Source organism: Octodon degus, unplaced genomic scaffold (assembly GCF_000260255.1).
Source record: "Octodon degus isolate 3935 unplaced genomic scaffold, OctDeg1.0 scaffold00011, whole genome shotgun sequence".
Lineage (NCBI taxonomy): Eukaryota > Metazoa > Chordata > Mammalia > Rodentia > Octodontidae > Octodon > Octodon degus.
The window spans coordinates 1,178,124-1,205,848 of record NW_004524587.1 but is presented as its reverse complement, the minus strand read 5'-3'; the positions used below and the strand labels follow the sequence as shown (position 1 = coordinate 1,205,848).

General features: G+C 46.7%; 1 protein-coding gene across 1 annotated transcript in view; it reads right to left on the bottom strand.

Annotated features, from left to right (window-relative positions):
* Nucleotides 1-27,682, bottom strand: part of Cdyl2 (chromodomain Y like 2) — a 69,849-nt gene extending 42,167 nt beyond the window's left edge. The window contains exons 1-2 of the mRNA XM_023709381.1: nt 27,631-27,682; nt 11,342-11,942 (exon numbers count right to left, since the gene is read on the bottom strand). Of these exons, the coding sequence (XP_023565149.1) occupies nt 11,342-11,525 (184 nt within the window). The 5' untranslated portion in view covers nt 11,526-11,942; nt 27,631-27,682. The remainder of the gene's footprint in view (nt 1-11,341; nt 11,943-27,630) is intronic.
* Nucleotides 27,683-27,725: the final 43 nt, after the last annotated feature.

The following is a 27,725-nucleotide window of genomic DNA, read 5'->3' as shown; positions in this document are numbered from 1 at the left end:
AGGAGGCTCGAGGCTTATGCAGGAGCCAGTCCTTGGGCTGTGCTGAGCAACAAGGGGCCCATCTAGCACTCTTGCTATCAGGATGGACACGAAGAAAGAGAGGACAGTGCGAAGCCCAAGTGTCAAGACTGGGTTCTGTGAACACATCACAAGGAGATGAGGCACAGCCATCCGCTCTGGACAGCGCGTCCTTCACCAGCAGACAGGAGGTCACAGCCCAGCAAGAGGGGAGGGAAGCCACAGCAGTTGCCAAAACCCTCTGAGGGCTCTGCCCACATGTGTGACTGGAAGTGTGTGGGGAGAACTGCTCAGGGGGCACCTGAGCCCTGTACATGCACTGCTAGCCCCCAGCTGGTCAACAGGCCAGCTCCTAACTGTTCCCATCCTCCACATCCCTCATGCCAGGGCCCAGTGCAACTACAAAGCTCAAATCCAAAAGTACATTAAGAAAAAATTCTTAGTCGTCACCTGGCATGTTTTAATTATCCTTGATAAGCTCCATACACTCTGGATTTCAATAAAGTTGAGGTTCCAAGATTGCTTAGAAGTGCTGGGAGGGATGATTATATACATCTTGTGATGTTTACTGTCAGGCGTCTAAACATCTCAAATTGCAGAGCAAAGCATGAATTCAAAATGCAAAGCAACCTGATTCAAAGGAACCATTTCTACAGGTCAAATCACGCTTCCCACGTTCAACCCTCCAAGGTCAGGCCAACTCCGAAGTGCTGGTGTGCCAGGCTCTGGTACAGGACAAAATGTCCTGTGAGGTGCTCAGTCCACAGTGATCCCGTTTAAAGCTCAGTGCACCTCCTTTCCCTGCCACTCCTCTGCTGCATACTTACAGGCCTCCCCCTTCTGGTCTCAGCCTGCTTTTGAGCTTCACCTTCCACTCTTCTTGCTTAAACACCGGGTGTTCAGGGCCAAGGGTCTGACACCCCGTGTCTTCCAGCACCCAGCTGCTGCCTCAGCTGTCCCAACAGCCTGCAATGCGCTTCCTGCCCGCCTTCACGAGAGTCCTGCAGAGCCAGCCTCCTGAATGTCCCTGAGCTATCTCTGGGGGGTCTCCTCTGGATCCTGGCCCTTCCTGAGTTCTCAGCACACTCAGCTTTGCAGGGAGCCACTGGGGACCCACTTATCTCTTCATCAGTGTCATTAACCGAGAGTCCTGCAGAAGCTGAGGCTGGTGGCCACTGTGTCCTCCCTTCCCAGCACACGGGGGCACAAAGCAAATGCCTGTTAAGACTGAACTGTGGGAAAAAATTATCTCAAAAGCTAAAAAGGGTTTCCAGTATGATGCAGTTCTTCCATGGGCTCCCTCAAGTAGCAGTCTGGACACGCATGGAGCTGAGGCCCCGGATAGCCGCAACCATTCATGCACCCACGTCTGCCTCAGATTCCACGTATGTAAACAGTGACGGGAGCTCCCCGCTAGGGCTAAGTCACTACAGTAACAGTGCCTGCGCAGGCCCCGGCTTATAGCAGAATTCAGGAAATGCTGTGCATTTTGACAGGGAAAAAAACAATGTCACTTTCTGCTGCTTCTTTTTTTCCCTAGACTGTGAGAACCTTTTTTTTTTAAAAAAAAATCATCATTGTATTCCCCACACGTGGTCCATGGTGACCTCCTGCTTGGCACAAAGTTCTTGACTCAGTGCGGAGTCTGGCAGGCGTCTGCTAGTGCACCAGGGACGTTCCACGGCTTCCACCAATCTTCCACGGTGCAGTTCCCAGGTCTGCACTCTGTGTGTGCAAGCTCTTGCATCTTTCCGGCCCCAAGAAAGCCATGACTTGTACCTAACCTCCCTCCAGAGGATCCATCTGTCTGTAGGCGCTGCCCATGCTCTATGGCTCCTTGCGGTGGTTTCTCTTTCCCCTCCTCCAAGTGATTGCAGGCGTCACTGCTGAAAAGTTAGGCCAGCAAGGAATTTCTATGTTTGAATTTCAATAAGCCCACTCAGAACCCTCTCCACCAGCGTGGAGAAATGGGAAAGAATCAGGAAAGGAGCTGAAGGTGGAACGAACTATCAGATATTTCTAGGGCAGAAGGGCAGGAATCCCAACTTCATGATGGCGGGTGGGAAACTAAAGCCTAACTTTTTTTTGGAGGGGCTACTGGGGATCAAATGTGGGAATCTGCACTTGCCAGGCAGGCGCCACTGCCACTGAGCCACATCCCCAGTCTTCTGTGACATACTGGGAAGTCACAGAAGTACATTGGGTGTCCACTACCTGGAGCGGGGGAGGGGGGCTACTGAATTCACCTTGCTGGCTCACACAATGCAGGGAAGTGTAGTGCTATGAATATCGTAAAGCAAGCAGCTTCCTCAGTAGCACAAAGGAAGGAAGAGAAATGAACCCTGACAGGGTGCCAGGACACATCGCCCAGCACTCGGAACAGAAGTTTTACTTCCTGAGGGCAGTACTCAAGATCAAAAGCTCAAAGGCCTGCCTTGTCATCCGCTCAAGGACGGAGTCTGCACCTGAGTTCACAGACCCTCAAGCTCCCAAGCCAGCCTTAATCTTCCTAGTTTCTTCCCACCATGCTTCCTTTTTTAATTAATTTATTTATTTATTGCAGAACAGGGGATTGAACTCAGACCCTTGTGCTTGCCAGGTAAATGCTTATTCTACTGAGCTATCTCCCCGGCCCCTTCTTCCTTTTTCTAAAAAAAAAATTATTTATTTTTAATTTTTTTTCTTTCTGAGACCAGGTCTTGCTATACAGTTCAGACTGGCCCTGACCTCACTTTGTAGCACAGACTGCTCTTGAACTCGCAACTCACATTCACCCTCCTGCCTCAGCCTCCAAGTGCTGGGATTACAGCGGTGCAGCGCCGTGCTCGGCAGCTACAGTCATTTGAAAGGAGAAATCTCAAGACTCTTGCTGTACCTGGCACTTACAGAATCCACCATTTCATGTCCTGTGTTACCATCAAGGCAATCTGTAAATTATGAGTTGGGCATTTTCCTCTTTTATAACAGAAAACTGCACCAAACAGAAAGAATGTCACCCGACAGAAAGATCTAGTGCTGAAAGGCCAGGCACGACCCTGCAGAGGGCAGGAGCAGGCATGTCATGCAAAGCTGGACACTGCCACGCCTGTGAGTATGAAGAGCAGCACAAGAGGGTACCCGGGCAGAAAACACTGCAGAGAAGACAAGGGAAAGGGAAGCTGCAGCCGTCCTCGCGAGTCCGGACAGACCATCAGCTCCCCAGACAGGTACCACAGCGGGAAGCACCAGCGGAGCCTGCAAGACGGCTCAAGGAGGGAAGGGACACCAGGACCAGGAACTGGGAGCTCTGCCAGGTGCTAGAATGGCCCTGGCCTCAGGACCCACACCTGAGAGCAGGGAGGGCTTCCTGCTTCCTGTCCCCACGGGTCAGCTCTCCCCTTCAGCACTGGCCACACTTCCCGGGCACTGCTGGGCGCTTGGCACCGTCAGGGCTGCAGACACAGCTGTCCACAAACTCAGGGGCCATCCCTGACTTCCCAGAGCTGATGGGGCGGGGGTACCACGCAGCAACCAGGCTCTGGGTGTTATAAGCTAAGGTCTGAGCTACTAATGAAGAAACACAGCTGTACAAGTGCAAATAAAAATGCAAACTGATCTCCACATGCGCCCCGGCATCAGTGCTGCGGCCAGACATGCAAAAAAAGTGGAAACCACTACCTCCGTGTGGCTAGGGAGGGAGCCTCAGGCGGAGGAACCGGTGAGGCGGGGGTCTACTGGCTCTGACTGCACAGGGCGCTCCCTGGGCTCAGCTCCCAGAACTGTGGCCTAGAGCTGGGGAGACGCTGCGTCCTCTGTGAGGTGACGGGCCCTGCGTGCCACTCCTAGGCTCTGTGCTCCGCACGCCCTGTTCCCTGCTCCGGCCGTCCTCATCTCCTCCCCTGTTCTTTCTGCTCTGTGTGCTGAATTCAGCCGGAGGATCACCTCCACAAAGCCCTTTTGCTCAGCTGGCTTTGGCGCCACAGTCTCTTCCACACGTCTCATTGCGGCAGGTTTCACAGTGATGTCTCAACATTTCCTGCACAGAGCAGTCATTCAGCTTGAGTATCCACAGGTTTAACCCACATATCTAGAGATCAGTGTAACTAATACATAACATGTCCTAAAAACCAAATAGGAGAACGCAAAGATCCAGTAGGAGAATGCGGAGAGACACCGTTAACCACGTTCAAATGTCTCCCATATGGCAAGTAATATTCTAAGAGCTTTATAAAAATTCATTTATTTATTCTTTATCCCACACTTATGAGGTATAATCATCTGCATTTCGTCAATGAGGAACCAGGCACAGAGAGGCAAAGTAATTTGTGTCAGGCAGCGTGGCAGACTACTGGCCACCGCACATGCTGTGTTTCAGCATGCGCTGTCCACGGGGCGGTCCCGGACCGGGAAGAGGCTCCCTCACTCATACACTCAAATGGAAACAGTGGAGCCTGGACAAGCCTGGCCGTGGCCAGGTTGGCAAGAGCATGCTGCCTCGGCAGGCAGCCTGGCGATCATCAAAGAGAAGAACAGTTAAGTCCCAGCAGCCTGTAAAATCCCAAGAGCTAAAAGAGGACAGCACAGCCACAGGTCCTGACCCAGAGCATGGTCCCAGGTGGATTACGTAACAGGGTGCTCTGGCCACCTCTGGGCATTACTCAGATGTCATCTTAGGAAGGCCTTGGAGATTATGGATGGATGGATGGATGGATGGATGGATGCACAGATGGACGGATGGGCAGACAGAGGATTATTCCTGTTCTTCAATCAACAAACATTGGAGTAAATAATATATACTGCACATATTACACCTACGTATAGTAAGGTTAACGGTAGGTGGCCTTGCTATACTGATGACTGAATAATAGATATCAAATAGGTCAACCACCAAGAGCAAGGCTTGTCTGCCACAGCAAGAGCTCAATCCATGTTAAGCATAAAGGTTCTCACCAGCAGCGGCACCAGCCCGGCTGCCAAGGGGTGAAGACTGTCTGGGAAGTGGGGTAAAGGATGTAGCAGGAGGTCCATGAGGAGGACACTGGAAAACTGATTTGGGGTTACCACGGAGCCATCTACAGATGCCATAAGTATATCCCAGACACACCGTACTCCACCACATGGAAGCAGTCCTAGGGCTTTTCTGAGGTAACGGAGTGAAGAGAACAACATTTGAGCTGGCAGAGCAAGCAGTTAACTAGTTGACTTCCAAAGTTCGAGAGTGGTCAAATTCCATCAGTCGCTTCTGGAAGGAAAATGAAATCCAGGGTTCGGGAAATCGGAACCAAAACTCCAAACCAAATCCAAATCCTCCTTGCATCTGCCAGGGGTCAGGCTGTTCAGGTTGGAGAGTGAGATTTTCCATCCCAGCCTGGCGCCTTCCACGGGGCACAGCAGCCAAGTTGGATGGGGTCTGAGCATCACCACATAAAGGGTTTTTAATTCATTCACTATCAAAAGTTCTGTAGCTGCCACACTTTGGAAGGCGAAACATAAAACCCTGTGAGGCTTTAGTTGTTGTTATAGGTTTGCACAATCACCCACTTCTGAAAGCCAAAAGGGCTGGTCAGTGTTGGCTGGCCTGAGAGTAGCTGCTCCAAATGTGTAAAAAGAACAGCTGTGCTCGAGGACACAGACACCTGTGTCAGGCAGAGCCGCTGTGGGGACACTCCTATGGCCTGGGATTCACATTCACGGGCTGGCCTGGAGCTGCTGCCCACTGCGCCCACAGCTCTCCTGCGTCAGCTTCCCTGAAACGTCTTCCGGGACAAGGTGTGTACGCTGAGAGGCAGAGATGACTCTAAAGGTCATGAACTGGGATCAGAGTCCTGGCAGGTCTGAGAAGTTTCTGGTACAGTCACAGTTTTAAGGAAGTATGGTAGGGTCTGTAGCAAGCCCTGAAGGGCTGTTCAGGACTTTTTCTCCTACATTCTCCAATAAGACTAACACCCTTCCTTTCTCTTCTTCTTCTGCCCTGGCTTGGAAATAGAAGTTATCCTGGCCTCGAGGGAGAGCTGAGAGAATCCAGGGGAGGGTGAGGCCTGCTCTAGAAGGTTCCTTAATTCTAGAAAGTCTGCACTTTCCTAGAAAACCAACCAGGCCTTTCACTCCTTTCTGCGTTTTTCTGAGAACTAACAAACACCGAACTGGTACGTTGCATCTTTCTAGGAAATCGGTCCTGTGGCCCAGGTTTTCCAAGGGAACAGCACAGGGCCTGTCCTACCATCTCAGGCTGAGAAGTACTGCATCCCTCCTCAGGCATGACCTGAGGGTGTTCCAGACAGGGATCCGGCGCCTGAGCCCCCTGCCCCCAGCAGAGCGCATTTTCATCAGTAACTAGGAAGGCTTAGGAATTGCTCTTCACTGTCTGCAAGACAATTAGGCAGCAGTTCAGAGGCCAGCTCTGGGGTCAAACTGTTCAGTCTCTCACTGGTCCCGACCTAGGCACCGTAAACTCAGTCTCCACCTCTGTAAAATGGATAGAACAGCAGCTGCCTCTGATGATCTGAGACTGCCACGAGGTTATCAAATGTACTCTGTAAACTCCCATGTTCTACCTCAGGTAAGTTCCTATATTCTGCACGTGCAGCTTAAAATTTCTTACTGCACAAACCTGCCACTTACAAAATTCTGTAAACGTAAATATAAGGTGAAGAACACAAGCCCACAAACTCTTCCCAGTCAAACCACCTGCGTGCTCCCCTCAGCCATCCTGGGGCCTCTAGGCCAATGGTTCCCAAAGAGGGATCCCGGGTCCAGCTACTGACACCCCACTGGGGTCCGCACTTCCCTCCACGAGGTTCCACACTGGCTGTACCTTCCACATGTTGGAGGTCTCAAGAGTCACAGGGCCTTTGCCACGCTGCTGCTCTGTGCCGCAGTGTTCTGAAAACACAGCTTCTCCAGCGTGATCAATGAAGGGCAATGATCATACAGAAAGAGTGAGTAGGAGGAGACAAACATTCCACAAGCGAAGGCCAAGATCACTGTAGAAGACCAGCAGAGAGAAAGGGCAAGCGCTGCACTCTGCGGGGGCTGACTCACACGTGGGTGGGAAAGGCTCTGAAAACACTGAGTCACATATCACTTGAGTGGTAAGGCCGAGTGACACAGGACAATCCTCACGATACACAGGAAAGGATTCTAAGAAATCAAAAGGGGACCAGAGCCACAGGCTCATGGGCCTTACAGGCTCATGGGACCTGGAAGTGCTGGGAGGTAGGAGTTGTCCCAGGCTGGAAGAGAGACGCCGGGTCAGAGGCCCTGGGGTTCAGGTCAGGACACTCATGAATCTGAACAGCAGTGAGGCTTCAGTCTGTCTGGTCAAAAACTTAGAGCAGTTCTACCAGCCAGGACAGGAATGGCTGCCTAATCTAACAGCGCTTCCAAAAGGATAAAGCCTTTCTCTGTTTGATCCTACTTTGAGAAAAAAGAAAAAAAAGGGGGGGGGGGCTTGTAGAAAAGCTTATCGAGAAAAGGAAGAACTGTGTCCGGCTTTTTAAATTTTTGAAGGCCAACTCCCCTTCCCACTTATAAGCTTACACTCCAAAGAATAACCCTGGATCTCCCAACAAACGCATCTGTGGACCATCACTTACAACCAAACAGCTCTGCAGGGGCTGCCGCCTACACCTGTGGCCACTAAAATCCAGCACTAGGCATGTGTAACTCATACCTTGCCCCTGAGATGTCAACTGGTTTCATAAGGGTGGAGCTTGTTTTAACAAGCTCCTGAGGGATACTGAGGCAGATGGTCCCGGGACCACAAAGCCACAAGTCATTACCGGAGAACAACCTGAGCCGAGGACCCCTGAGCCGCAGCACATTCACAAACACTACTGGGGAGAGCCAAAGCCCCAAGGCGCGGCCCCCGTTTAGCCTCTGCTCTCACAGCACAGATCGGGGTGTCAGCATGAGCGAGAATACGCCTCTTACGTAAGCTGCTGTTCTGTATGCAAATCCTTCACTCACCAAAAGAAGTTCAAACCACATAAAAAGCAACAACCCACCCCCAAAGCACATGCCACACAGTGCAGCCCAGAGCCTCACAGCTCGGCCAGACAAACACAGGCCTCCTCCTCTGCTGCGCCAAAACTGGGGCCCACCCTCAGCCACTGGGAAGTGGGTCCAGAGCTCCAAGTTAGGGAAAGGGTCCTGAGGGAGAGGTAGGTGGGCCTGCAGGGCTTCACTCAGCATGGATGGTGCTTCCTTCTGTCAGAAGACATAAAGGAGCTGGGCTGTTTCACTACACTTCCAAATCCCGGGGAAAGCTCAAGTAGGACAACACCTTCCCTGTCTCAGGTCTGGTTCAAGAACCCCAGACTCCTCTCTTGAACCGGACTCCTCTCTCTGACAAGAAGTATCAGTCTTTCCTCTCTCTACTCCCATCCAGCCAACCCTGGGTAGCAAGCTCAGCTCTAACTAGAGTATTAAAGGCTGGAAGTGGACGGGATGCTGATCACTACCAGGGTGACAAAAGACACGAATGCAGGTATGACCAAGGTGTGCTGTGTCTACAACAGGTACTCTGCTCCTGCATGGCGTCAGCTTGCGGCTTCTCAGCAAGGAGCCAGAGGCAGCCACTCCTATGCACTCCTATGCAGGCACTCCTACCCACTCCTAGGTACAGTGCAGACACGTGTTTCAGAGGGCAAAGTTTAGCTGTCTATTGCTCTGCTCCAACACCTAGCATGGTGACTAATCCTGAGGAAGTACTTAGCATACCAGTATTCAATCACATGACATCCGTACCAGAGGTGAAATTTCACGGCCATGCCCCCCGTTTGCCACACAGCACATCTCCACAGTACTCACTAACAGCCCAGCTTCCCGGCTGCAAGCCAGGCTCAGTGATTGATGTTCCAGTCTCTGCGTTTCTCCCAGGTTGTGACTTTCCATGTGGGACATGTGAGAACCCCTGCCTCACCCTGCAGGAGGGACTCATGGAGGACACTGCTGTAGGATGCATCTGAGCAGAAAGGCCCCTGATGGAGCAACTAAAAGAAAACACAAATAGCTCAGTGGATTAAAGGGCCTGCTTAGGCAGATGCAGGGGTGGGGAGTTCGATCCCCCAGCCTGCTGTGCCGGCCCCACCCCTGAGGCGCGCTGAGATGGCAATTGAGACTGGGCATGGTGGCACGCACCTATAATCCCAGCACTTGGGAGGCTGTAAACAAGAGGATCATGAGTCTGATCTAGTAGTGAGAGCCTGTACACCCTGTCCTAAATATAAATAAATAAAACAACACAGTGGAGGCAAGCAGCCTCCTCCTCCTTTCCTTCTACGTGTGGGTAGGATGGAGAGGAGAACACAGCAGTTTGGAGCCGGCCAGACTACTCCAGGCCTTGCCAGCTGGCCTCACCTGCTTCTTCTGACAACAGGGTACCCAACCTTCTCACCAGGTCATGGGTCAGAGGGCATCACTGAGGCTCTGCTCACTCTGGAACGTGGCACAGGCTGGGAGCCACCTTTCCTCCCTCCCGCTGAAGTCTGGCGGCTCACTCGGCAAACCTCTCCCTCCCTCAGGCTTCTCCTTACTCTGGGGGCAGCCATGCTCTGAGCAGGGCACTGGAGCCAACTGCCAGGGATCCCCAGGCTCTTACACGGCACTGGCGGAGCCTTGGGGGTTCCCCACCACCCTTCCTGAGACAGGGAACTCCCGACTGCCAGCAGCTGCCACAGGAACATCAAACAGGATGCTTATGCCAAGCCTCATTTACACGAGCCCACTTCCCCCAAGGGATGGCTGCTTAACACAAACAGCTCTTCCATATGCTGGGAGGCCCCAGCACCTCAGCATCCGGGATCCCCAGACGGAAACATGAGTCAGGCTGGGGCCAAGGCAGCCAAATAAATCTGCTCAGGAGAAATTTCTCTCCTTGGACAAAGAAGGACCTCAATGTGAAGCCATTCCCAGAAAATCATACAAGTTTTTATTTTCATTTTTGTTACTGGGAATAGAACTCAAGACCTTTCACTTCCCATGCAGGTGCTTATGCCACTGAGCTATCCAAGGACCTCCATGTGACAACTTGGGTTCCTCAGCAAGAATCCCTGGGGACAGCAAGCAGCCCATCCTGCACCCTGCACACCTACACCACACATTCTGGTTCCCTCTGAGATATCCAATGGCCCTGCTCTACAGGCAACAGACTGTCCGTCCTTGGACCCCAAGGCTTAGGCCTTTCCAGCTAAAGAGGCAGCTGCAGCAGGAAGACACGCCGAGTCCCTGGGCAGAAAACGCACAGTAGCTGGCACGGAGAGCTCGGCTGCAAGACACCAGCCATGAGGTACTGAGTTAAGGAAATGCCGGGCTTGGGGTCTTGAATTCCCTGGGTCACTGCCTCCCTTTCCTTCACTTGGTCAACAAAGACTCAGCAGGCAGGAGGAATTCCACAACCCAACACAATACACGTGAGCAGTTTTGCTCCCAGGACAGAGTTAGAAGGTGCAAACCACAGAATAAGCACAGGATCAAGTCAGAGCCAATTCTGACTCTGACTAGGGCCTGGATGTTGGCATCAGCCAGATCAGTACGTTGAATCCTAAGCCCCAGGCAACAGCATAGAAGGGTGGGGCTTTAGCAGGTGATTCAATCACGACTGGAACAAGTTCCCAAATGAAGAAGCAGGGAGGGCAGGCCCTGTCCCTCCCACCAGTAAGGACACAGCTGATACCACTGCCCAGGAGGCATAGGTGCTCATCAGACATGCACCGGCTCCCTGACCCTGAACTTCCCAGTCTCTGCAACCACGAGAAACCAATCTCCATTGTTTACAAATCACCCAGCCTGCGCTCTCTTTTATGGCATTCTGAATGGACTAAGGCAAGACCTAAAGCAGAAATGAGCTCCGTCCTCTATCCTAGTGAAGGCAAGAAACTCCAGCTGTGGGCTGGTTTGGTGAAGGCCACATCCAGAGTAGGCCAAAGAGGGAAAAGCACACCCTGGCCCAGGCAGCACTCAGGGCTGCACCCTGCCAGGGCATGCTGAGACACAAGCAAGGCTCTGCGTGGGCCCTGGAAAAGCACTGGCCTCCGGGGGCATGAGTCCCTGGTCTTGGGATATGAAGACTGCACACGCCCCTTGGCAACATGGTCCTTGAGAGGTGGCCATGGCCATGGGTGCCTTAAGGCACAGTTGGGGGCTGCCTACCCACTGGCCTTGACTCAGCAGCACACACAAGGGGTCTGTCACTGATGCAGCATGTGACACTAATGAGGTGTGAAGGAAGAACTAAGTAGCTAATGTCAAAGTTTGGGAGGGTCTTGTGAATATCCCTGGGCTGCAAGCAGAACCCCACCCACCATACCAAAGACAAACCCAAGAGAAAGAAAAGCCAACAGACCAAGCCCGTTCTCCACCAGCGCCGAGTGGGGCCCGTCACATTCGCCACTGCTGGTGTCCTGCTCCCCAACATGATCAGTCAAATCCACATCGGGCTGGTGGGACCCGTTTCCAAAGTGTCTCTCATCCTTCTCGGAGTTGGCATCCCCATTTTCCAGCCCATTTGAGGCCTTTTTCAGGGGCATGATCTGCAGGCCGCTGGGGGTAGTCCTGTAGGACACAGTCTTGGCAGCCCTGTCCCCAGTCCCGGGGGGTTTGCCTGAGTAACCCTTCCTGGGCTTGGACAGGGGTGGGTTGATCCGTTTCCGCTTGTGGGAAGTCCCTTTGCTCTTTCCTGGCTCCGCAGGCCTGTGGGAGGGCTTCTCCACCGACGCAGGGCTGCGGGTGTCACGCGGGAGCTTAGAGGTGCCTGCCTGCTTCCCGGACTTGACCCTCTTGTCTTTGGCCAGGTGCAGCCCGTTGAACTCGTCGATGAATTCCTCACAGTGCAGGAGGTGGTGCTCCGGCTCCCACGTGTCCTCCGTGCTCCCGTAGCCTTTCCACCGGATGAGGTACTCCCATTTTCCTTTCTTGTTCTTCCGCTTGTCTACAATCCTTTCAACCTGGGGGAGGAGACAAGAGTCAGAAGAGATAGAGGAAAGTTAGTGCTGGACATGCAGGATAGCACCGAGCCCTGGCCAGGGGTTGGCCCCACTTTCAGGGCTGCCCACGGCATGGCCTCATGTAAAGATGTCCCCGAAGGGGGCAGAACCACACCCCACACTCGCAATCTTGTCCTGTGAAGCCTCCTGACCCCTCCGAGGCTGAGTGGCCAGCATCATACTGCAGGCTTTCTCAAGAGATTTTTATTCCTTCCATGGCTGCAGAGTAGACCGAGACCTTGCAAGGCCTACTCCATAAAAGACCATTTACGGAGCCCCTGTACGGATAGCCCTGTGCTGATCTGCCTTTATGTATAATACTGATGACCATTAATACTCCCCAGGCCTTTAGAGGCCCATCCCGGACCAACACAGGGCACAGACTCTCGCATCTCATCTCCGACAACTCAGTGCGTCGGGTGTGTTTCCCAGCCCCACTTTAGAGATTAAGCATTTAACCATAACCAGTCTTCAGTGGGCAGAACTCGGGCACGAACCACTTCAGCCCATGCCTTCTCTCTTCGTCAGTAGACCACGCTGACTCTCTACCACAGGGACCAGAAAGGATCTGAATCAACTGAGTCAGTTCTCCCACGCAGCAGCCCTGGCTGCCACCCAGGGCACAACATGAATGGAGAAGGCGGAGGAGAGGTGGGGAGGTAGGCGGTGCTGCGGAGAGGTGGGAGGTAGGCGGTGCTGCGGAGAGCCTACTGTGTGCCCTACATCACTCTTCTTACCCCATTCCACACGAACCAGTTACAAGGCAGCTGACTAGGACGCCCGCCCAGGAGGTGGGATCTGAGTTGCTGCTTGGTTCTATAGCCACGTGCTCCTGCTGGCATGTCCTAAAGGTGAGAGAAGCCTCCTCTGGTCCCATAAACAAACACACTTAAAGGACCAGCCAAATAGCTCAGTGGATTAAAGCGCCTGCAAGCAGGTGCAGGAGCCCGGGGTTTGATCCCCCGGCCTGCTGTGCCGGCCCTGCCCCCAGGGTGCACTGAGATGGCAATTGAGACTGGGCATGGTGGCGCGCGCCTGTAATTCCAGCTCTTGGGAAGCTGTAAACAGACAGATCACTGTAAGTCTGATCTAGTAGTGAGACCCTGAACACCTTGTAGACCCTCCCCTAAAATAAAATAAAATAAAATACACTTAAGGAAACACCGCCCTAATGCTAATAACCAATATATCTAAGTGAAGGGCATTTTGAGCTCATTTATTATTATTTCTATTTTGCTGTGGATGTGACATTAATTTTAAAAAATGGTAATTCTCAATGCTGCACCCCTAAAATAAAACATTTCAATGAAAAGGTAAACAATGCTATTCAAAATGTGTCATACATAGCTCAATGACCACATAATACGTTCTTACAGAACAGTATTTTGACACAATGAAATTAGGTAGCAAGCAAAGAATGTGTCCTTGAAACTTAGGAAAAAGAGGAGAGGGAAAGTAGTTACACTGAAGTTGCCAGTTGTTGAAGATGTGCAATGGATACATGGGGGTCATTATGACTGTTTACATGTTTGCAGTTTTATAAACTGGGATTTTGCGCCAACAGTTTATAAACAACAGAAGCTATGAAAAATAATTAAACAGATTTTATTACTTCATAATTAATAACGATGGAAATAGCTAGACCCTGCTTTCCCTTCGTAATACTGCCTCTCCTAGACAATTTTAATTGTTTCTGTAACTGATTTATCTCCATTTAAATTGGCCTATGTCTATTACAATTTCTTCCTTTACAAAATGTTCTGTGAACATCTGTTTTAGATTTATTGCATAATTTTTAGATGTATCACTAAACTCTATAACAGTTTTTTAAAAGTAAAAGCATGCCCAGCTCATCCAACTACTGACCTGTGGGTTAAGGAACGGAGCTGGTTTGTGTATCATTTATAACAGCGCTTCAAGAGGTTTCTGCAGGAGTCTACCACTTGGCTTACTCTGAGGATGCTGGGGGTGGGTATAGCATGCAGGTTTCAGGAGGGCGGAAAGTGAATATGCAGAGGATGCCAACCTGGAGCGTCAGCAGCAAGCCCAGGTATTTCCTTTGTGTGTGTGTGTGTGTGTGTGTGTGTGTGTGTGTGTGTGTGTATTTTAGGGAAGGGTTTACAAGGTGTCCAGGTCTCACTACTAGATTGGACTCATAGTGATCCGCCTGTTTATAGCCTCCTAAGAGCTGGGATTACAGGCTCATGCCACCACGCCCAGCCCAGACTCCAATGCTGTCTCAGCTCGCCCTGGCGGTAGAGCCAGCATGGCAGGCCAGGGGATTGAAACCCTGGCCCCTGCACCTGCTAGAAGGCGCTTTAATCCACTGGGCTATTTGCCTGGCCCTCCCAGGTAGTTCTTGGGAACTAAAGGATGTGTCTGTAAAGGTGTCTAGCTCTACAAAGCACATGGTAAGGAGGTTGAATTTCTCCCAAAGATAAAGCAGAGGACCACATTAGTTAGATATGGGTAGATGCAGGAGGATGGACAGAGAGGTGGGTGAGTGGGTGGATGAATGAATGAATGTAGAGATGAATCATACAGCAAGTAAGAGGATGGGTGGATGGACGAAAGGGAGTAAAAAGGTAGGTGCGTGAAAGAGCTAAGTGTGATATTTGAACGCACAGGCATTAGAGCTAGACTATCTGGTTTCAATCCCCTATTTAAGCTTTATCATGGGTTCTAGAGCAAGTTTCTAACACTCTTTGGCCCTCAGATGACTCACAGCAAAGAGGAAGTAACACACCTACTTCATAGGAGGGCTGCACAGAATATGCAAATCCGTGTTGTGCACATTCCACATTAAAGGTCATGTAGCCCTGCACAGCTTCCTATGACCACAGACGTTGCTGGTGTCTAAAAGACAGACTATTTCCCCATCTGCACAACACGTCCTTTTCAGACAATCCACTTCTCCTCCCTGGGGTCGGATGGCTGTGTACCACAGGGCAGGTGGAGCCTGGGGAGCTGCCCGACAGGTTTATACAGCTGTTTGGGGCCACCCTGGAAGGAGAGATTAGTTTTGTTCCCTCCAGATTACTGGAGATTTCAATGTAGAGTCACATGTTGCTTTATGAGGGACAAAAGGCAGTGCTCCCCCACCCCACCCACAAAGCCCTTGGACGCTTGACCTAGTACCAAATAAGAGCACCAGGAACACGATCATCCCTAACAGCCTGTTTGCAGGAAAGAACTGTTGCTGCCACCTATCCCTATGACCCCTGGTAACTCAGCCAACCCTCTGGGACTCCGTGTCCCCATCTACAAAATAAAATACACTTAATAAAAACAAAAGCAAAGCCTTAGGAGAACCCTGAAGACTAAGAAATGGGAAGTGTCTTGAGCACCCCAAAACACTCTGAAAAAAATGGATTGCTTTGGGACACACGGAACCAAAAGACAACAGTGCTTTCATGAGTGTTATTTCATCTAATGTATAAAACAAAGACGGTTATTCCAGCTTTGGAAAGACGACTGCCCTTTCCAAAACACCAAAATGCTGCAAGGAACTCAGGAGACAACTTGCCCGAAATGCTCCACCTTATTTTACCCCTGACCTCATTGACCCCGTCTCCTTTATTACCCCCGTGCTGATTTCCTGGTCCTCTTTTCCTCCTCTTAGGAAAGGCTCCAAAAGAGCTGGATTCTAATTTCCTCTCTTGACAAGAAGACTGGCCTTGCCTATCGCTGCAGTGCTCCCTATTGGAGAGCAAGCTTTCTTCTCCTAAAGCTCAGAACCTGCTAGTGCCTGCTAACTCCTCCTTCACACCGCAGATGGCAGAGCAGGTTCTGCCTTTGATGCAGCCCCTCCGCCTGCATGGGCTGTGCTGCGCAGCCCCCTGAAGCTCAGTCCTTCTGAACGCAAGCCACACTAAGTCCCTTTCCCTGACTTCACACACACTAACAAACACACAAATAGCAGAAAATCCAGCTGCCTGCACCCCCGACAGCTTCTTTGTTCAAAGATAAGCAATCTGAGACACTGAACTATTCCTTGGAGTTCAACTAAATCACTAATTAATACTTACTCTCTATGATCCCAGCTAACTGAAGACTATTCTACTGTGGGTGGGGGCAGGGAATTCTGATGCAATTGTTACCAGTGACACAGTGACACAGGGATGGCTGTCTTGTTAGGCATAAACAATGATGACATCACTCTGATTGGGACATCCTAAATTCCAGCAACTGTACACTTGTGATTTATTAGATTTCATCTTTGTGTACAGTCTTTTCACAGGGCATTATTCTCACCATTTGACAATATTCGCACCATAAGGACACCTGAGGCTCAGAAGAGGATGGTTAAACAAGACTGGAACCCAAGATCTGACGCCGTAGCTTGCACTCCTAGATACCTGGTTGTACTTCACCAGTGGGAAAGCCACCAGAACAAAGAAGGGTCCAGTGAAGTGCCAACTTTAGGGACCAGTGACATGCAGGGACAGGTATTGGAGAAGGAAATGGCTTCATGGAAATCATCCCCCCAACAAGTATTTCGCTTCGTGCCTGTGGTGCTTGGAAGGAATACAGGGCCTCGCACATGCCAGGCAGAGGTCCTGCCACTGAGCTTCACTCTCGGAGTTTTTTAGAACTATTTCTTTATTCATTTTGTACTAGGGATTAATCTCTTGCCTTGCACTGAGCTACACCCCCCCCGCCTTATTTTGATTTTGAAAGCGGGTCTCTAACTTACGATCAGGCTGCCTCCCTCAGGCACCTGGGATTACAGATGTGCACCACCACACCTGGCTCAGCAAGCCGGCGATGAACATCGCTACAGAAGGCTCGGTGTGCGGTAGGAAGCCAACAGAGCATCAGCGCATCAGAGTCTGGAGGGAACACATTTAGAAGAGTGGGCACGAGGTGATATCCAATAAGGGCTATGAAGAGTGCCGTGAGGGGAAGAGGAGGAATGGTGACAGCCACAAAGATGCTGCAGAAGGAATAATTCCAACAAAGGCCAAAGTGGATGTTTAGAGAAGTAGAGAATCTGGACCCACCAGATGCCTGTTAAGGGCCATTTCCTCAGTGATCAAAATCACAGCACTGGACAGCGATTCAGCACTGACTGATATGGTTTCAGTTTGGTCACAGTGTCTCCCCTAAAGCCTCCTGAGGTCAAGGAGGGCAGGCTTTTCCGAGAGGGCTGAACCTTGAGTTTGTGATTGGTTCATGGTCCAATGCTGGGGTTAAGGGTGTGTGCCTGAAAACAGCGTAAGGGAGGGAAAAAGGCCTGCTTCCCGCTCATCACTTGCTGCTTTTGCTGTCTTCCACCACCATGAGTGGCTGCCCATCTGCCATGTGCTGCCCTGCTTGGAGCCAGCTGATGAGAGGCTGAAGCCTCCACAAACCCTGAGCTAAATAAGCCTTTTCCTGGAGCTGGGGAGATAGCTCAGCGGTCTAAGCACCTGCCTGGCAAGCACAAGGAACCGGGTTCGATCCCCGATACAACATGCCTGCTGGTGAGCTGGAAACCAAACCGGAAATATCTCTGTGAGTCTGAGCTGTGTAGCAAAATACAGTACCAAATAAATAAATTAAAGATTTTTTAAAAAATTAAACAAATTGGGGCGGGGGAAAGGGCTCAGTAGAATAAGCACTTCCCTGGCAAGCGCGAGGGCCTGAGTTCAATCCCTGGTTCCGCAAAAAATAAAATAAAGATTAAAAAAAAAAAAACTTTCCACTTACCTTTGGGTATCAAATATTGAGTGTCAGCAACAAGAAAAGCTAAGACACTAAGGGCAGCCACTGGAATGTACCATCCCTTTATTCACTTTCTTTTTTCTTTTTTGGACAGGGCGTACAGGGTCTCACTGCATAGATTAGACTCATAGTGACCCCCCTGTTTACAGCCTCCCAAGTGCTAGGATTCGACCCCCGGTCTCAATCACCATCTCAGCATGTCCTAGGGGTGGGGCTGGCACAGCAGGCCAGCGGATCCAACTCCTGGCCCCTGCATCTGCCTAAGCAGGTGCTTTAATTCCCTGAGCTATTTGGCTGGCCCTCCTTTATTCACTTTCAAAATAATTCAGTGTGATACATGAGCAGTTTAATTTTAAGAGGTAAACTGAGGCACTCAGGAGTTATGGACCTTGGCTAGTACCCACAACACCCCATCTATTATGCATCCCAGAGGAAGGATTGGTGCCAAGCATGCAGGCTGCAAACCCCACATTTTGCATGGTGGCACCAGGCACACCTCCCTTGCTGTGCTGTTGGCCCAACCTGGCCAAGGCCCAGCATGTCTGCAGCTCGGGAGTCTCCTGTGACTCCCACCACAGCTGCTCACCTCTGTGGGCCCTTTCTCTAGTTTAGGATTAGCCTCCAAAGCTTGGCTCTCCTGGGCCACCTAGCATGCCATGGAGCCTCCCTCCCTAACAACCAATCAATCCCAGCTTCCCACCAAACCAGGACGGTGGAGACGGAAACAGCTCCAGAACCCAGGATTACCGAATGGAGACTCTGCGGACACTTAAAGGAACACCGTCCCAGCACAGGGGGTGGGCTGGAGAAGCTCTGCTTACTAGACTCGGTCTGGCCTCTGAGAGCAAAAGGCAACACAGACAGCAAGGGAGATGGCATCACTGACGTGCACATATGCGCCCGCCCATGGAGGTAAGAGAGCAGCAGCATCTGAGGAAGCATCGCTCACTCCCCTACCTCCAGGCCTCATGTCCTGCACTCCCGAGGGCTCTCATTCTCACCTCTGCTACCAGCCTGGGGCAGCTCCCTTGGGGTGGAAGGACACAGGCAGACCATCACTGCACCATGAGGCAGGAGGTCCTTAAGAAGGACCAGCAGCAGGACAGTTCTGGAAGCAGCAGGGCATAGGTTTCTTCAGGTCATCAAACACTGAGATGGCTGCAGTGATAGAGTCACAAAAGAAGGCAGCAAGGGCTGGAAGCCCTTCCTGCTCAGCCCACAGAAGGGACCCAGGGAACTGGCTGCCAGGCCAAGAGCCAGGAAAGGGAAAGCAGCCTCTGGTGAGGTCTACCAGGGAGCTCGGGGACAGCTAGTTGGTGAAGGTGACCATGACAGATGTCCACAGACCTCTGCTGGGAGACCTACACCTGCAAGGGCCTCACTCTGACCTGTGAGCACAGCTATAGAACCTGCTAAAACAAACCAAGTCGAGCATAACCAAGAATAGGCAAAAGCCTACCGATGGCACGGCATGAGGCACACTTTCTAATTGCATTTGTGGTGCGTTTTCCAGATGTGGACTGTGTATATAAAGGGGGAAAGCGATGAAACGAAGAGGTTGGAAGGGAAACTGAAATGAAGTAAGATCCATCTGCCTAAGAAAGGATGCAAAGAAACCAAAGAAGAAATACATGCAAGGGAGAGAGTTCCTATTGGAGCCAGGAAAGGGCAGTATCAGGACACAAGAAGTCCCTATCCAAAAATGGGCAAATGAAATGAACAGTCACTTCTTGATGAAGTACAAATAGCGTAAAATACATGAAAAAAAAAAAAAGTGCAACATCACTGGCCATTAGACAAATGCAAAGTAAAACAACACAGAGATTCCATCTAAGCCCAGAGAGAACAGCGATCATCAAGACAACAAGTAGTAGCAAACGCTATGCAGCCTGCAGGGAGAAAGGAACCCTTCTACATTGTTGGTAAGTATGTAAAGTTGTACAGGGCTTCGAGACAGCTCAGTGGTGTAAGTCCTTGCCTGGCCAGCACAAAGTCAATCCCCAGTGCTGTTAGATAAATAAATAAATAAATAATCCTTAAAGTACTACAGCCACCATAGAAATCAGTGAGGAGATTCCTCAAAAAACTTAAAAAGAGAAATTCCTTTCAACCTACCTATTCCCCTAACTATTCCCAAAAGAGTTAAAGACATCACACCACTGTAGTATATGCCACTCATGTTTGTAGCAGCACAATTCACACTACTGAACTGTGGAAGCAGCCCGTGTCCACCAACTGATGAATGAACATAGTGCTTACACCCAAAGGAGTGTGCCAAGAATAAGGATAAACTTGAGGCATTTGTAGGAAGAAAGACGCATCTCAAGATCTTAACATGCAGCGAAATCAGACAGACAAGCTTAAATATCACATGGTCTCTCTTATCTGAGAACCGGAAATATAAATAAAGAGCAAAATAAAAGATAACAGGGAGAAAAACTAGGGAGGCAAATCTTTTGCAAGTGAGAAGAAGACTAAGAGACGTAGGGAGAGCAGGAAAAAATGAAGTTGTGTCTTGCACAGGTACCAACTGCCCAGGATGGATGCAGGGCTCATTATACCACATGCATGTGATCATGAGAAAGAAAGAGATCAAATCCGTGACACAGCTAAAGCTCTAAAAGCTCTTTAGGAGTGTGGGGAGAAAGGATACAGGTTTTAAAGAAAATAAGATTACACTATACATCTAGCAGAAGTAACAGAGATCCAACCAGTACAAGCCCAGCAGAGAGGAAAAAAAAATAAAATAAAAAGGGGACAGAAATACTAATCCTAAATACTAATAAAAATCTGTGTGTCCTGAATGTATAGGTCAAAAAAGGCAATAGGAGGCTGAGAATATATCCACTTTATTTCTAGCCTTGCAAAACATCTTAGTTTAAAAAATTAAACTGCCCATCATCACATGCCAATCAGCCTCCATCCAAAGTGGTAGGAACAAAAATCGGGCCAAGTGCAGAGAACATTAAATGTCAGAATACACAATCAAGGAATGAGTACCCTGAACACAAGGTTGTAATGAGCCTAATGGCCCTTCAGATGAGAAAAAAGGAAGATGTTTCATGCTTTAGGGGACAAAAGACAAACTACCCATTCAAAGAACTGATGCAAGATAATTCAAAAACTGCTTTTAAGCCTAAAGGTTTAACTTAGAACTCAAGAATGTACAGCAATCACCTATATTAGGGTTAATGCAAAAACTGATATCAAATGAGTATCGAGAGTTCAGTCTAAGTAATTACTGTAGTTATGGTAAAATCAAAGCAAATGTAAAACTATTCTTAAAGAATTACTTAGATATGTGAAAATGGAAAGAAAAAATGTAATGTGATTTTTAAAAATACCTCATTTAAATAAGCATAGAAAGCTTTACTACGTGCAGAGAAAAAACTGAGCCCTATGATTTTTGCATTTTATCACTAGAGAGGCATAATTGTGTATACCACAGAAACAGTTATCTACCTTCAAGACAGAAAAACACATCCAGAGAAAATAAAATGAATGATCATAGCATTTGTATGATATGCTATTACATTAGAATAGACAGACACTGGAAAATACAAATATTTTAACAGGTGAACAAACAACAGTCTAGTATTCAGCGACAGAAGGGGACAGACTTTGGACAAACACAACAACCTGGAACAAACTCACAAACTTCTACTGAATGAAAGAGGCCAAACCCAGAAGAGCACACAGGAGGCAAAACTCCCGGGCAGAACTGAGGTCAGATCCAAGGACGTGGGTACTGCAGAGCAAGGTGGGGCGAGTCGCTCTGAAGTCACTGGGAGGTGGAAATGTTCTGTCATTTGACCACAGCAGCAGCAGATATCAGTCAAAAATCACCTTCACGGCGCAAATCCCTGAGTTCACTGTAGGTACATATGCCCTGGCGCATGCAGTTGTTTAGAAATACACATGAAACACACGGGAGATTTTTTTAAAAAGGAGATAAACGTGATATTCAGGAAAAGCAAAATGGCAGGGACCGGGAGCAGATCAGAGGGTGCAGATGCCCAGGAGAAGGGAACAGTTACAAACTGGCTGCACAGGGGAATTTTTAGATGATGAAATGGTTGTGTACAGTATTGCGGTGGTTGACGCATGACTCACCACATTTGTCAAAACCCAGAGATACAGAGCTATGCTGTGCACATTTAAAAAAAAAAGTCAGATGAGATGTCGAGCATAGGGTGGAATCTTGGCTGTTACAGCTGAACCCCACTGTGCCCCCAAACATTCAGACTCAATCTGAATAAAGGGGTGGAGCCCAGGAGCTGAACTAAATAACTTCAGAAATAGTGCTTCAACTGGGTAATAAAGGAAAAGAACAAAGAGAATGACACAAAGTACTGTATTCTAGTCAAGAAATGTCTTTCTCACAGAGCCATAAAGAAGAAGTAACCTTACATTTATAAATGAACCCTGGAATACATAATTACGATCATAGTCCTCAGTCTGATCTCATGTTTAAGAAGGTGGGGGGGAGGGAGGAAGGAGGGAGGGAGGGAGGAAGGAGGGATGGACAGAGGGAGGGAGGGAGGGAGGAGGAGGGAGGGAGATGCAGCTACATGTACATGGATGAATGTACACAAATAGCATCTTCACTGATCTTGCTTTCTAAATATCATCCCAATATCACTGCCAAAAAAGAGGAAGTAGGAATCCTATAGAAATGCCTAAGCCTAGGGCTGGGAGAGGGTAGATATAACATGAATGTAGAGCGCAAGTGGTGAGCCTAAGGCACACGTGCCACAGTGTGCTGCTTGTTATCACTGAAAACTCTGAAAGGTTCACCATCACCGGCCTAGAGGATCTTATAGTGCTGGGAGGTAAAAAAGTGCTATAAATGAGTAAATAAACACATAATGTTGGTATTATGGAAAACAAGCCAACTGAAAGATTTCCCCAATGGCCAAAGCTGGTACAATTTAAATAATAATGACAGGGCTGCATTATGATCCTATATTACAATAGATACCCTTAAACCTGCATGACATAAATAAACAAATTAATTAATCACTAGTTGGCAAATTACGGCCTGACCATGGCCTGATGCCCGCCTTTGGGGTAAGGCTGACTGCAGTGTGCCCAAGTCGCCTCACTCTCACTTCGGTGGCTGCTCTCCCACTGCAACAGCACAGGGAGCTGCTGGGACACGGTTGTGCCACCCACAGTGGCGAATGTGCTTAGAAACCCATTAGAGAAAAGATGTGCTGACTCAGGAGTGAATAAGCAAACAGCAAAGAAGGGACATGAATTCCTTCCAGAATAACACAAATAGTAAATTTTAAAAATTAAAGGAAATATTTTTAAAAATCACTATTAGAAGACTGTAGCAGTAAGTGCTATACAAAATATCCACAGATGGAAGCTAACATTTATGAGTGACGCAAAAGAAACAGGCCCGATGCCTAGCTCACAGGATCTCCGCTGACACAGTCACCCATGGCGGTGGTTTTGCCAACTACAAATGGGCTGATACCCTTTCCATGAGGGACAGCTTAGTACCTCTCACTGCAATGGCTGGACTTCATGACTCGCTTCTAAAAAATAAAGTATGCACAAGGGAAAAAAACCCACCCAGAAGCAAACCCTGGCATAGTTACAGAACCTGCAAAGAAACAATAAGTTACATCCCATCCACAGAGAATATTAGTAGAAATTGCTCCTGAAAAATCACAGACACTGGAAAAAGGCTTCAAAAACTACTAGAAGAAGCCATGGACAAAGACTTAAAGAAAGACAGGAGAAAAATGACTCCACAAATAGAAAAACTAAAGAAACAAATGATTAAAAAGGAATCGAACAGAAATTCTGGAGCCAGAAAACACAATAGCTTACATGGCCAAACCACTAGAGGGTTTAGAGAGAACATCGGAGCAGACAGAGGAAAGAATTACCAAACTTAAAAAGGATTCCATTGAAGTCATCTAGTCTGTGGATCCAAATGAGAGGAAAAATGAACAGAGAGAACAGAAGAGAATGCAGGACATTATCAAAAACATTGATTGATGGATGGATTGATTGATTGATTGACTGATTGATTGAGATGGAAAGGAGAAATGAATAAAGAATATTTGGAAATATAATAGCTAAAAACTTTACATACCTAAAAGGCTCAACAAATTCCAAATAGAACAAACTAGAACTAAATCAAGATGCAATATAAGCAAACCGCCACAGGCACACTCATACAAGGAGCCTTAGTAAGACAAGCAGCTCACTTCTCATCGGAAACCACGGACACCCAGGTCAATGGGCTGCCAGAGTCGGTGCTCAGGAAAAACAGAAATAGTCAAGACTTCTCTATCTGGGCAAAAAACCTCTATCCTTTAAAAATAAAATTAAAGGAGAAAATATACCTATACTTTCCTCAAATAAATGACTTCTGAGAAATAAGTAACTTTTAAAAAGCTAACTATAAAGGCCGCTACACATGAAAGTCCACATAGTTATAGAAAAGTGCACAAAGATTATAAATCTATTAAGTATGAAATGTAGAGATTCAATGTGATAATAAATGATACAGACAAGACAGAGCTGCATAGAAACACAGTTTTATGTATTATTAAAGCTCAGTTGGTATCAATTGAAACCAGATTATTATAACCTTAGACCATTAATGGGAAACCCCATGGTAGTCATAAATAAAATAGATTAAAATAGAGAAGAAAATGAGAAAGGAATAGACAGTATGGTACAGAAATAATTTTTTGAAGCAAAGCAATAAAATAGCAATTTCTAGTAAATCCCATTAATGAAAATATAGACAAAATGTAAATAAATTGTGAGTGAAATGAAAATCTAACAAGTTAATTACCTGCAATATTACATATGCTAACAGCAGAATACACATTTCATAGGGACCTTTCATATGGATCATTTGCCATCTCCTGGGCCATAAAGCAAACTTAATAAATTTAAAATCATCCCAAGTATGTTCTCAGACCATAACAGAATTAAATATCAACAGCAAAAGGATATGTGGCCATCTTCTGCAAATATCTGGAAATTAAATCACACTTCTCAATAATTTATGGGCCAACAAAAAAGTCTTGGCGTAATTTAAAAAGATCTCAAGCTAAACTTGAATGAAAATTTTAAAAAATCAAAATGTTTGGGCATGCAGTACATAGAGCAAATTTATACCACTGTACTGTTATATCAGAAAAGAACATTTTAAAGTAAATAACCTAAGCTTTTATAATAAATTTAGAAAGATTAAAAAAAGAAAAATTTTAAGAGCATGTTTTAAAAAATAAAGAACAAATTACATCTAAAACAAAAACATAGAAAATAATAAAGAACAGAAATAAGTGAAATTGAAAAGAGTAAAATAATAAAGAAACTTAGTGAAGCCAAAAGTTGGGTCTTTTTAAATAATAAAATTGCTAAGGTTCCAGCTAATTTTACCAACACACACACACACACACACACACACACACACACACACTATCCATGAAAGAAACGAAAGAGCACACAGCCATACAGAATACACAGACATCAAAAAGATAAAAGAATACTATTAACAATGGCCAGGAACTGACACCTGAGGTGAAATGGACCAATGATCTAAAAGACATGAACTATTGAAACTCATCACTAGAGAATTAAATTGTCTGGATACTCCTATAATCTAATTTTAAAAATGAGATTCATAATTACACCAACCTCTCAAAGTAACTTGTAGGCCCAGGTGCTTTTACTGATGGAATCTATCAAATATTTAAGATATAAATAATACCCATCATATATGTTTTCCAGAAAATGGAAAATAATACATCTTAATTTACTTTGATAGATCAGTATTAATCTAATAACAAAATTAAACAAAGACCCTACCAAAAAAAAAAGAGCCAGGGCACTATTGCTCACAAAGATCAAAGCAAAATTCCTCAACAAAAAAAGTAGCAAATTAGTTCTCACAACATACAAATAGAAAAACAGTACAACTAAGTGTAGTTTATTCTGACAGAACAAGACAGGTTCACTATCTGAGAAGCAATCAATGTAACTTACCATATCAACAGATGAAAGAAGAAATCCATATGATCATTTCAAAGATTCAGAAAAAAAATTGATGGAATTTTATATATATTATTATACACACACACACACACACATTCTTAATAAGACCTTTCAGCAAAATAGGAATAAATGGAAATTCTCTTCATCTGATAATGGGAATCTACAGAGAAATCCACAGCTAACAACACACTTCATAGTGAGTTTTAATACTTGACCCCTGAAATTGAAAGGATTTCTTCACTCACCCATCCTATTCAACCTAATATCAGCATTCTTAAATGAGTGCAACAAGCAAGAAAAATAAGATACAGAAATTTACTTTTTTAAAAAAATGTATTTAGTACAGGATCTCACTATGCAGCTCAGACTCACAGTGATCCTCCTGTTTTCAGCCTCCCAAGAGCTGGGATTATAGGCACACACCACCACACCCAGTCTACAGGTATAGAAATTTAAATGAAAGAAATAAACTTGTGTCTCTTGTGGATTACTATATTGCCTATATAACAAATGCAATGGGGTTACAAAAAGCAAAACAAAGGAATCCCCACAAGAACCTGAAGTTTGTAAAGCCACAAGACATAAAGTCAATACAAAAGTAAGTTTTAATTCCTATGTGCAACAAGTGAACAACCAGAATTCAGTATTTGTCTTAAAAAGTACCGTTTACCATAACACCTTAAAAAAAAAAAAAAAAGAAAGAAAGAAATAAGTATAAATCTACAAATAACAAAAGCTCAGAATCATTGGGCTAAAAACCACCAAACACTGGTGAAACAAAAAAACATCAATAGAAATATACCATGTTCATGAATCAGAAGATCAAATGGTACAAGACACCAGCTACAGCCAAGCATGGGGCTAGACAATGGTAATTGTAGCACTCTGAAAGGCTGGGGAAGGAGAATCACAAGTTCCAGCCAGCCCAGCCTGGGCAATTTAGTGACTTGGTGAGACCTTGTCTCAAAACAAAAACTAAATGAAAAGGATTGGGGGACAGCTCCTGGCAAAAGCCCTGGGTTCAACCTGGGTTCACACACATACATCCAAAAGCCAATTCTACCCAAGGTGATATAAATCATAAAAGGATATATATGAAAATTATATAGTAAAGCAAAAAAGCTCTAAGATAACTAATGTATTTTTTAAAAGCTTAAGTTAAGAGTATTGCTCCATAATTCCAAATAAATTATGAATTAGAACGGAAAAAAGCTAAAAATACATCAAATACAAAAATAAAATTTTAAGTCTTGGATTAAAGGCCTCTTAAGTTAAAAAAAAAAAAAGCTAATGAGAATAAAGAAAAGAATGACAAATTTAACTACATAAAAATCTTTAAAATGTCACTAAAAGACATCAAAACCCAAAGTGACACATGACTGAGAAAACATTTGCTTTTGTAATAAAAGATATCCAAAATATAGAAATTTAGAAGAACTTTAAAATAAACAAGGAGGAGCCCGGGAGATGGCTCAGTGGAATAAGTGCTTCCTTGACAAGCCCAAGGCCCTGAGTTCAATCCCCGGTTCTGCAAAAAAAAATTTAAAAAAATTAAAAAACAAGGAAAGAAATCAGTAAAAATGGGCAAAGAACTGAGTAAGAAACAATTCCAAAGAAATAAAAATAGACATAAATATTAAAAAGAAGTCAAACATTATTAATAAGGGAAATGAAGGATAAAACAATAATAGTAGAAAACATTGCAAAGGTTAATACATATTCTTTGCTGGCAAGCATGTGAGGAAATGAATGGTAGTATAATCTAATAGCATCTACACAAGTTAATGCCTACAACCTTCCCCTCTATCCATAGCTGGGGGCACAGCTCACAAAAGCCCTGGGTTCAACCTGGATTTGCATGCATACATTCAAAAGCCAACCCTTGAAATTGAGAGAAAAGGATTTCACTCACCCATCCTATTCAAACTAATACCGGGATGCCACTTGAAGATATATTCATAAGTGAAATAAATCAGACACACATGTGTAAATATTGTCTAGTTTCCC